The sequence below is a fragment of the Botryllus schlosseri genome, chromosome 16 (genome assembly GCF_051294905.1).
Source record: "Botryllus schlosseri isolate E-star chromosome 16, Bs_hap1, whole genome shotgun sequence".
In the NCBI taxonomy this organism is placed as follows: domain Eukaryota; kingdom Metazoa; phylum Chordata; class Ascidiacea; order Stolidobranchia; family Styelidae; genus Botryllus; species Botryllus schlosseri.
The window spans coordinates 20082383-20094730 of NC_137251.1; the positions used below are offsets into that span (position 1 = coordinate 20082383).

General features: G+C 40.1%; 1 protein-coding gene across 1 annotated transcript in view; it reads left to right on the forward strand.

Annotated features, from left to right (window-relative positions):
* The first annotated feature begins 5093 nt into the window (after positions 1 to 5093).
* The window catches only part of LOC145458658 (uncharacterized), a 52816-nt gene continuing 45561 nt past the window's right edge, over positions 5094 to 12348 (forward strand). Inside the window, exons 1-5 of the mRNA XM_080337093.1 lie at positions 5094 to 5321; positions 6004 to 6147; positions 7062 to 7170; positions 8553 to 8698; positions 8918 to 9047. Coding sequence (XP_080193219.1) covers positions 5243 to 5321; positions 6004 to 6147; positions 7062 to 7170; positions 8553 to 8698; positions 8918 to 9047 — 608 coding nt within the window. The 5' untranslated portion in view covers positions 5094 to 5242. The remainder of the gene's footprint in view (positions 5322 to 6003; positions 6148 to 7061; positions 7171 to 8552; positions 8699 to 8917; positions 9048 to 12348) is intronic.

The following is a 12348-nucleotide window of genomic DNA, read 5'->3' on the forward strand; positions in this document are numbered from 1 at the left end:
TGCAAAAGTGTAAAATTCGACAACGATCCGACAAGTTGACCTTTTTTTAAAGTTAACTCGCCGATGATTACATATTGTATACCGATTTTTCGGTTCGCAAAATCTGGGGGGCGATGATCGGCATTGAGCTTGAAAAGGGGGCGATGAGTCGAAAAAGGTTGGGAACCACTGTTATAGAGTATTTTTGAGAGATCTAATTAACCTGAAAATCCTCTCTAGATCAGTGATTCCCAACCGCGGCTCTGAGAGCCACATGCGGCTCCGAGCTAGCCTACTTGCGGCTCCCATTGACGTTGGAAAATTCAACAAAAATATTATAAAATCAATTTAGAACAAACAAAACAATTGATTTTCAAAAATTACAATTGCCTGGCTTGGAATCTGGAGTTTATGATTAAGGGTGGAGACCAATTACTTTGCTGTCGAGTAGCGATTCTCTACTCAGCAACGATTTCGTTACTCAACTCACGTCAAAAAGTATATGCTCACACTCAAATGCGTTTGGATCGTCACTCAAATTTAAGTCTGCTCATTATCAGACTTGATTAAGTGCAGGTGGTGTTGCAACACGTTTTACAAAGCTATCTGACCATCAACCCATTGGATTATTTGACTTGATTGTTAAGTTCGACGGCCGCATTGACGGAATTAATGCTTGTTTCCCCATGATGAAAATATTTTCAAGTCCTATTGTAGTTAATGTGGCCACTTACCCTGTTAATTTACAACTTGAGTTGCTAGATATGCAGTCAGATATAAAGACATGACCGTTTGTTTGTGCGTCTCACGAAAGTTTTTCTACTAGTCTGCTACGCTTGAGCCACTATACAATATCGTTTGATTATATAACAAACCGGAGGTCACGAATTAACAACATACACTAAAGAAATTATAACAAGATACCAGAGGTTATAATTATGAATTACGTGCCCCAGCTCTACAGGTAGGAATTCTGTGGCGAGATAGCGGCTGCTACGCCATTGGGTTGCGGGTTCGTGTCCGACCGAGGTCGACTTCAGAAATCCTTTCTAAGTGTTGGAGGTTTATCTAGGCTACTCCTCGCCGCCTCATCCGCGTAAGCGGTGTCTTACAATAAGCCTAGAAGTGGGCCGTGCTACAAGTCGGTAGATACGGAATCAGAAATGAAGAAAATCGGCCTGGTGTAACTGACCGTTCTGGTCGACAAACACCAAGATCACCTTATACAAACAAACTCTACAGGTGAATCTGACCATCGGGGGCTGAGAGAGGATTAAAAAGCAATAGTAATATAATGCAATTATTGACGAAATTCAGTCTTCAGTTTGCGATTACCACCCTATGGGGGACGAACTGCTGTTTTGGTCTTAATTCCAGCTACAGCCCATGTTGACATGATATAGAGGCACATGGCCATGGCCATGCCAATGTTGAGTAAAGATTGGCGCCCGTTTCAAGTAGAGTCATATGAGAATAAGATGAAGCGAACACAAAATTCTGCCTTCAACTTAATACAGATATTGTACTGCAAGCTGCCGTTACGAGAAACGGCAAAAACGGCTCGGTTTTGATATATATATATCACCAGCTGTTGCTTTTTACTGCTTCGTTGTGGAAATCGCAATGTTTTATTTGACGAGTACAAAATTTCAAATATTGATGTACGTACGTAGCCTACTAGATAGGCCTACTGCTCGCCAAGCAGCTACGGTCAAATGCGTTTAACTGAGCATAAGCATAACCAAACATCAACCATAAGTTACTATTTTAAACTAGGCAGAGCGGAGATAAATTATCCTGCTGCGAGGCAGTGTTGGGATGACGCGAGTCATGACTTGACTCGAGTCAGACTTGAGTCACTTTTTTCGTATGACTTGACTTGACTCGACTCACTTTGCTAAAATGACTTGACTTGACTTGACTCGGCGTAGCAGAAATGTGGATTGACTCGTGACTCGAAGCAAAATTGACGAGTCAATTTCAAGTCATCAAGCAATCGATGTCGATAAAAATCACAGTATCTTGCTATCGGATCGTTCGCGAAACGCTGGTGTAACCCGGGAGAGCGACCAATCATCCAGTGATCGTGCGTTTTACTCAGCCTCCATTGTTCTCTCACAATTAAATTGACCGATAACGAAGTGATCGCTGTTGTTTACGCTGTCGTAAACTAGCATGTCTATTACTGTTCTCTGTTAATACCTGAACCAAACTTCTTGTTTTATTAAAATTGAATTCGAATATAGTTTATATAGTCCTCAACCATTGACGCATGCTCGAATTATATATCATATCAATTTGTAAATGGGTGATGTATTGCATCTTATCAATTTGTTCCTCTATTCTTTATTTTGGCTGGTAACTATAAGCTGAGGCTATGCTATTACTTACGTATAGTTTAGCATTTCTACGTATATGTGACCGATGCAGCGCTTTCTTGTGTTTATATTTAACTTCATATTCTTTCATCGGTTCAGAATCAATGATCACTCAATCTGTATTTCAGACAGCTAGCAAAATGCAATGACGTAAGCATGCCTCATAGTTCGAAAAGGCAACTTGACTTGAAATGTGACTTGACTCGTGACTTGACTTGACTTGACTCGACTTGACTCGAGTCACCTCCAAAAATCTAGTGACTTGACTTGACTCGAGTCACCTTCGAAAATCGATTGACTTGACTTGACTCGAGTCAAAATGTGCAATGACTCGAAATGACTCGTGACTCGAAGGTAGTGACTTGATCCCAACACTGCTGCGAGGTAGTGGCGTGTGGAACGTGTTGATAACCTGATATATAGCACGACGGGTGTTCTTACAATGACACTAATGTGCGACGTATGTACGTACAATTGTATACATCGAATATCTATTTACTGTGGATACTTCTTACGCAATGACGCGCAAAGCTAATAGGCTGCTTCTGACGTAATAATGAGCTGTGGCGTTTGAAAATCAGACGTTTGTGCTGTCACGAGCCTGGTATAATATATCTTCCTTGTTCACGAATGTTCAGTTTATGTCATAGTCCTTGCAAAAATAAAAAGTGATCGTTCTTTCACAGAGAAATCGATTAAATATGAAAAGTAGTCGATTACGATTACGATTACTTCGGGATTTTTTCGAATGTAATCGATTGAGATTACGATTATTTGAAAATGCTGTAATCATCGTAATCGGTTACGATTACTAATCGCGATTACCCCATGTCTGCTGCGCAGCAACTATAAAGGTTGCAAGCATGTTTGGTTCAACTTATCGTTGTGAATCAGCCTTTTCCGACTTGCACTTCATCAAAAGCAAATACAGAACACGCCTAACTGGTGCACATCTGGAAGACTCACTCAGAGTTGCAGTGTCAAGTCACATATCAGAATACAGCACACTAGTTGATAGCATGCAATGCCAGGCTTCCCATGGACTGATATAGAAACAGATAAGATGTTGTCCTGTGCAAAGTGTGACATAATGTATTTAGACATTTGAGTTGACTGTTGTTGCATAATTTATACAAACATGGCGCAAAGTAATTCATCGTGTCTTAAAAATGTTTGTGGCAATAGATAGTTGAATCATGGTGTGTTTTCATTTTACAAGCCCATACTACAAGAAATATCATTATCATAAACTTCTTTCTATTTTAAACTATGAACTACGCACGATACCCGACAACGCTGTTCAGCTCCTAATGAATCGATATTGGGGCTAGCCACAAGACTATCTCATCCTGAAGATTGATCTTGTGGCGACGCCGTTTCAGCCAGTGAGAAATAGTGTTATTGGCCGCAGGTGAATAGCTTATTTTCAAACAACAACAATATTTTGAAACTGAAATCAATTTCAGCATTTCACAATGCTTCATGTCGCGTTCTTCCAAATCACAAATCAGATGTCCAATCGCAAAATATGACCTCGCGGGCCGAATGTTGGTGACCCCTGGTATAGTGCGAAACGAGTCGAGCTTGACGTACAGACGTTGACCATTCTCACGGTTATGGGAGTGCATTGTGATTTGATATGAACTGTGCTTGCATTTTGCTGCATTTATTTCTCATGCATTCAATTTTCAAGTTTTTGCGAATTCTGTAATTCGAATGCCAATCTAATTTGAAAAAAAAAAACCGTAGAGCTCTAATTCTAATTCTAATCCAATTTGGGAAATGCTGTGTAACTGTAATTCTAACCATAATCTAATTTGAAAAAATTGTGTAGCTCATCTAATTGGAACAGCCACAATGGGGCAAAGAAAGATACAGATTGTTAGTATGATAATTTTCCAGTAGCTTGGCGGCCGTAATTTCAATATTTCGAGTAAAAAATTTAACGATCTCGTTAATAGAGATCAGTTCTTTTTGGTAAAAGTTGAGGGACCGCAAGTGTGGCGAGATAGCGTAGTGGTATAATCCACAGCTGCAACACCAATCGATTGCGGGTTCGAGTCCGACCGAGGACGACTCCAGAATTCCTACCGAAGTTTTGGAGGTTTATCTAAGCTCCTTCTCGCCATCTCATCCGCAAAAGCAGTGTATTATAAAAAGTGGACCGTGCTATAAGTCGGCAGCTACGGAATAATAATATGAAGCAAATTGGTTTGGTGTAAATGCTGATCATAGTAGTCGACAAACACCATGAATACCTCAAACAATAACAACCAAGAGATCGCAGATCTGAGAAATAAATTTTATTTGTTGGCTTTAAAATATAAGACATCATCAAACTCAAACCCAACAATTCTACTTTCATTTTACTTGCCGAGAAAAAAATATCCTCATTTTCGGTGCTAAAAGTACGGGGTAAGTCTAGCATTAGAGGCATCATGGCTACAAACGCGATTTCGCGTTAGGTCTTACACAAATAGGCCTACACAATTACCGTGTTCTGTTGTGGATCAACGCAGAGCGCTTACTGAACTACCTGATAGTATGAATCGCTAGGCGATTGGGCTAATCTGCTAAGGTCGTGCGCTCTCATCCCATAGCGACAGTGTCGCATGAATACCGCGGCGTGTCATGCCTTGCAAATATTGCCCGTGAAAGGGTTGCTATTGGTGACTACTAGCGTTAAATAAGAATATGAAACGAGTCGACATATCGGAAAGGTTGAACAGGAGCTGTGAATTTATCGGTGGCGATTTCGTTTTTGCGTCGCTTCATAGACTGTTGAATTGAATTTAGTTCTGAAGGTGCTATATTCAGTTAATTTGGATGGTGAAGATATTAAGTAATTAGTCCTCTGCTGCAACTGTTCGAGTTGAATACTCAATATGATTCTTCTGGGTGTAATGGCGATTGCGAACATATTGAGTGCACATTTCGGGTGTTGCCTATTTCATATGAAAGTTGGTGAGTCGAATTTTCAAGTTTAATGCGCCTTTGTGCAGGACGTATTAGTAAGTTGAGGTATAGTCTTACTGTAATATACCATACTGTAATATTACAGATGTAGGTTAACAATATTTTTGGTAGTGTATAGAGCTGGACAAATAAAGATTTCAGTTTTTCAAATATTTTTTGAGTTGCATTAGAATTAAAATTAATAACTTCGCGAAAACTTGGAAATTGAATAAAGTTAAGATTATATCAAATCAGAGTTCATTATCATAACCATAACAGTGACAACTGGCTCTACAATAAACCTGGCTTGTTGTGCATCATACAGTTATCCTGTAGCATTTACAGAAAATAGGAAATTAGATTAAGATTAGAACATAGAGACTTTTCACAAACCAGATAAGGATTGCATTAACGGCATTTCGCTCTAATCAGCCCAATCTAATCAATTGAGTCATCGGAATGTCCAAGTTTGGGTGGTGCAAGAGAGGGCCTAATCAGGGTTGCCAGATACCAATTACGAAAATATCTGAGTAATGTCCTACATAGTTCCAAATACCGTTAAGAGTAATGCCAAATTGAGAAATGTTTACAGCGTGTACCTTCACTGGACCTAATCTTGGATGGTGATTAGTCTGACCATCGATTAATTGCGATGTTGGTAACACACGATTCATGCGTGAGTTGATTTCAGGAATCTTCTACGACCATTACGCCGAAGAATACTACAATATCGTTCATTATACCGTCGAACTATTTGCCGCAAAGGCCGAGCACGGCAATGATCTGGTCATAGATCCGGTAGAATTCAACCTGGATTACTACCCGAATGCTTACGGTGAGGATTGTCGACGGCTAAGCAGACTTGGACAACTAGAAAATTCTCAGCTTTTCCGAATTAGATTAGAATTAGAAATATATTTACATAGTTTTCTTCCAAATTAGATTATAATTACAATTATCGTTGTTCCAAATTAGATTAGAGTTGTTGTTGTTTGGTGGCAGTAGGTTTGTTTGTTTTGTGGTATTCATGGTGTTTGTCGACTACTAAGGTCATTTACACCAGGCCAATATTCTTTTTATTTTCCGTAACTGCCGACTTGTAGCACGGCACATCTGTGGGCTTTTGTAAGACACCACTGACGCGAATGAGGTGGCGAGGAGGAGCCTACGTAAACCTCCAACACTTAGGAATTCGGTAGTCGACTTCGGTCGGACTCGAACCCGCACCCATTGGTGTTGCAGCCGCAGCCGCCCATTTCTAGGTTCTTTGTAAGACATCGCTTACTACGCGGATGAGATGGCGAGGAGGAGCCTACGATAAACCTCCAATGCTTGGACAGAATTAGAATGAAAATTATAGTTACCGTTTCTTCAAATTATATTAGAATTCGAACTATAGCTATACAATCTTTTTATTCTAATTACTTTATAATGAGCATTGCAGTTAAAGAACACTTTTCAAATTAGATTAGAATTTTAGTAGCAATTTTTTTCCAAGCTAGACTCCAATTAGAATTATAGTTACACAGTTTTCTTTCAACTTAGATTAGAAATGGAATAAAAGCTGGTCACATTTTCCGAATTGGATTAGAATTAGTATAATAGTTACGTATCATTTCCCAATTAGATTACATTTTCCGTACGGAAATGTTCTTCAAAATAATGTAAACAGGAGTGTAACATGGCCACCATTTAAATAGTTAAACCAGATTTATACAACCACTGTGAGCATGTGACATCGATCTTTAGACGAGATACTTAACCGCGACCTGACGGTTGTAATCATTGCTGGCAAGAAACTGAGCTGCGACAGGTTGTCCGGTGTTAAAAATCGAATACCGATATTCGTCGTAACCGGGTGAGTAGTTTTGTTGTTAGCTGGCAACATGTTTTGCTGGAGTTTGCTCCAGCGTATTCGGTAAAGAGGAAAAGTGGTAAAGAAATATCCCCACCTTCGAACATTATCGACCGTAACAACAAAATTCTAGGCCTATGCATATAACAGCACTGTGTGCCTTCTATAGTGCATTTCGGATATGCATTTATATGTATCACTGTACCTAGGATATCCAAAACAAGAGTTCTCGATAGGGCTGTATACAAGCATATATTATTTTAATTCGACAAGTACGAGCGATTTCGTATTTTTGTATGATTCAATTTTGCTTTCACGACTATATTCAGTGCAGTGTAATAATATAATATTAATATTGGACTCGACTTTTAGTGGGATCCTTATCCAGAGTTAACGAAACAATAACAACCTATGTAAACAGCGATTAAAATGAAAACCAATTCGGTAAAGTATGACATACCGATTTATTTTAATAATAACGCTAGGTAAGTATTTCATATTCTTTTTTGCACATCACTCCCCTATGTGGTGAACCATGTACCCAACGCCCAAGGTAGCAATCACCCAAACCCAGTAGTTATTTTCAATACGGACGTGTATCGCCAATTGACCTTTTCGACTAATCTGATTTCTAGTCGATACGGTATTCGTTACAGAGTCATGATTCTGTACAAATTTTGCTACTGACCAAGCCACTGTACTTAGCTTGCTTGGAAATTCCCCTTTCAAATCCTCGTTTATCGCCTAAAACGTCATGAAGCTCGTTGAACGGCTGTTTACCTGAGAGTTCGGAACTTATACTCAATAGGCGTTGGTGGCTCGTTAATACGTCTATTGATTGACTGATTGGATGTTTGGTTTGAAAAGTCATTGCTGCGTTACGACCAACAGTTGCCGAGAGCGTTCGTGAGGATTTCCGAGTTAATTATCGCAGACGACGTGACAAAATATTCATGTTACTGCTTTTAGTTCAGAAATATGACTATTGTTATAGGGATTATGAAAATGGATTTATGTCGTTCAAAATACCCTTTTACTCTCACTGCTCCAATCATTCCGTTAATGCTCCGAGCTCCCGCCGAGGTATAGTACACAGGGCGCTAGCTTTGAGAAATTTGTGGCTCACTCACTCATTTACAAATTTCGGATTATGTGAACTCACTGTATCCACGCTCAGATTCAATTAATGATATATATACTCAATCCCTCCATTATCCCCTCAACCAAAAAATGCACCTCAGAATGTTTATGTCGTGAGTCATATTGCTGATAATTGACAGCGGAGAGAGATTATTTGGAATATATAGCCGTTTCACACAATAGATTACGTGTTTTTGCCAATAGGTACGTCTGTATTACTGCAAATCATTTGTGTTCGAAATCAGATCATTCACGAATTGCGATCAGTACGACGACGTGAACAGTATGTTTTATTTCTACCCTTCTGACGACGCTATTGTGAATACCATGTTGATGGCAGCTGAGAAATACAAGTGGAAATCGGCCATCGTACTCGGGGAGAAGAACAAAGGTAAGCTCTTATGACCTGTTAATATCGAATAACTTATCCCTGTTGATAGCGAATAACTTATCGCAACGTTCAGTCCAATTGTTCAAGCAGTAATCACGCTTGACCGAGACAATCACGTACTTTCCTTGTTCTTCGACGAGCGGCTTTCGACATAATGATATGTAGCACTAATCATTTCGTATCGAAGTAGCGGATCAACCAGATGATATTACGTCTCAGAGTTCGACTTCACTTTCGCAAGCATGCAGCAAGCCAGGGAACGGGAGATTGACACGGTTGCGTTCGAGGTCACGTACGAGAAGGCAGCTCTCACGGAAACCCTATTAACAGCCAAGAGAGAAGGAATAAGGCTAGTCATATAGTATTATTCGTAAATTCGTGAACAACAGCTTCATGTCAAATACGACAAATTGGGGTACTGAAAGTATGCGCCGCCTGTCAGTAGGAGTTATGGCATCAACTTCAATAGGCTTTTTTCCGAACGTGGTCGTGGTCGTCCATCACATGTAGTAAAAAGCTACGCCCGTCAGTGGAAATTATTTTTCTGCGAAGTGAAGATCGACTCACACCATTGGGCTTAGGAGCAATGTTCCCTCTAAGCTGCGCACGTGCGCAAATGCGCAGTGCTGACACGGTCTCTGCGCACAGAAAATCTAAGTTGCGCACAAAAAATCCGAAGTGATGACCTTTTTTTAGTCGTTCGGCACAGTTTTCCAAGGGTCTGCGCAGTGAGTTGTTGAGTGTGCGCTGACTCGTCAAAAATCAGAGGGAACATTGCTTAGGAGCACTCTAAAATTTTAAACTGCTCCAGCTTCGTAGCTCTTATTTACCATGAATTATCTCCGGCACCAGCACCAGAACTCAATGATGCCACTGCGCCGGCTCCGGCTCCACCCCCGGTTTCGAAAGCTATCGAGTGGTTCGGTTGTAGCCGTCGCAAGGAACCGTAATTTTGTGTGGGTGTGCAAAGTCCTGTGATGTGTTAATTAATTCGTGTCGTCTATCCATGACGTCACATCCGCGCGATAACTCGCTTTACTCCATGCCATTGCTATGTATATTGTACTGCGTTGAAACAGTGACGCGACGTTTTGATACCAGCACTGCAACAATCTGATCTTAAAATGGTGCGATTTGTTCAATTGTAACTGCTGAAATGAGCGCATGTTGCGACATTATCAGTAAAATTCCACTTTCTACCAAATACCCAATAGTTTGAAATTTGATATTGGTGCGCTCCTTAATTGTCCGTCCATCGTCAGTGGAATATAGAAGGTTCCCCTACAGACGAATCGAATAAACTCGAGTCACTGAGAATCTGGTGTTCCGTCAATATTTGCAATCTTAATTGAACGCCAGCACTGTGCAAGTCAGTGACCAATTAAACTACAAGCTTGCAAGTTACATTGAGCGACAATTCAAGAATACGCAGACAAGAATGAATACACAAAATTTATAATTATAAATTGAAAAGCGCGCATCCAATCACTAATTGCCCTCTTATATCCAACACCATGGGCAGAGGGTTCGGACATAACATTGCTAACTCGCATCACGACAATTGTATGCAGACTATAATGGCGTTCTGGGCTGCTTCGTTTGATGTCCCTGATTACGTTCGAAAATTGTTACTGGAGTAAACATTCATGCGCTGGATAGAATTTCAATTCGTAGGCATACACAATACAACACTGTCTAATTTCGCGCTACTATTAAATAACCATCACCAAAGAACGTGCATTTGCTCATTCATTTCAGAAAGGAGTCGATGTTTCTCGGCGGGCGGCATTCAGGCCGCCAAATAAACATGCGCAGCAAGGTCCCGTTTTTATCCTCCGGCGTCGCTTATATATTCGTCTCATAATTGATTAGTTAAATTGCTCAGCTTACAAAAGCATCAATCCCGTTTTGTGACATGCATGGCGATCATTATTTTTCAAATCACGCAATAATCGGCTTCATTGGCTGATGACGAAATTGTGGGTATGAGAAATACCAATAATACGGTAAGCGCGGCATATTCAGCCTAACCAGTCTGAGGAACTGTGTTTATGACTGAGGTGTAGGACATACCATGCAGGTGGCTTTTTGACTCATGCTGTTAGCAAGTCTAGCGCAGGATTAGTGATTATAATATTGTAGCAGTATTGCATTATTCGATCTAATGGACCTGATACTCTTTTCCTGTCTTCTGGGATAGAAAACAAAGCTTTTAAATGTCTTTTCCAGTGACAGTGGAAACAGCCAAACGGTTGCTCTAAATTTTATGTTATTTCCTAAGATAGCAATATGCTGGTAGGACTATTTCCAATTTAGGATTAAATTATCTTCCGGAATCATTAACTGGATCTAATCCGACTATTCTTGCTCAAGTTGTGCAGTATGTGTTTGACCTAAGAGAACTGAAATGTTTCCAACTATTCTTTGTTGCTTGACTGAGTTGATGTATATTTATTTTTCTAGGATTAGCTCTAGTGCCAAATGTATTTAAAATAAAGAATATTGTCATCTAGTAAAATAGTCTCAAAGAAAATTAGAAGATCACGGTCGCAGACACAAAATTTCCTAGTTGGGCCATCTGAGGAAATATTACGGGATCGAAGCTGCCTACTCTGAGGAAAGTTATGCAGTAGGCCTATGCGTTACACCTAAGAGAGCAGTCATACGCGAAAAATGAACCAGTAAAGTTACACATCAAGGACGTAGGAGATAAAGTAATAGGTTTTTGGTTCCTGGCTGCCACAAAGACCATCACACAAGTCAATGCCATTGAAAGATTAGACAGAGTGTTAAAACAGAAAACAAATGGCCATCACTAAAGGAATCAGCAGGCCAGAAATATGTATCAAAAAACAAAGCGACTTTGAAGCCAAGCTGAGTAAGCTATGGGCATCAGACATGGGGAGATTACTTCATGAATGCAATCGATTGCGATTACGATTACTTATAAATCACGCGATTACGATTACGATTACAGCAAAATCAGGAAGTAGTCGATTACGATTACATTGGAAAAGTAATCACGATTACTCACGATTACATTAATTTTGCTTCTTAAAACCAATTTTAGAAGATATTTGGAAGGCAATATAAGGATTGCGACAGAAGACCTAAAATGTGTAAGCAACTTTCTTTGGATATGATACGTTATTTGCTTGTTACGTCATAATGGGTCCATTGTCCAACTTGAGGGATGATTTCTAGCACCCACCGATTGGTAGGCTATTCTTGTCACGACCGTAACTTCCGCACCCCAATAATGTTGAGAACGAGCTCGACGGGGACTAAAAAGCAGGGATGGTGGGAACCCCTGATAGGTTCAGATTCGTGTGAACGCGAACCTTTTTGAAAGGTTCTGTCTGTGCGAACGCGAACGTTAATCTTATGACGTCACGTGTCGTCACATTGGTAATTCAAACTCTACATATCTGGGAAGCGATATATAAATGTACGTACGTACACGACTCCGGCCACATTATGCCACAATACTGAAGTACATGCTGAATTTTCAAAATTCACAAAATATATCAACTTGAGCAATCAAATGCTATAATAATCCCATAAAATCCATATCTTCCGTCGCTTTGCCGTCAATTTGGACGAGGACTTGCAAGGGAATATAAGCTTACGCCTTAATGGACCAGGACAGA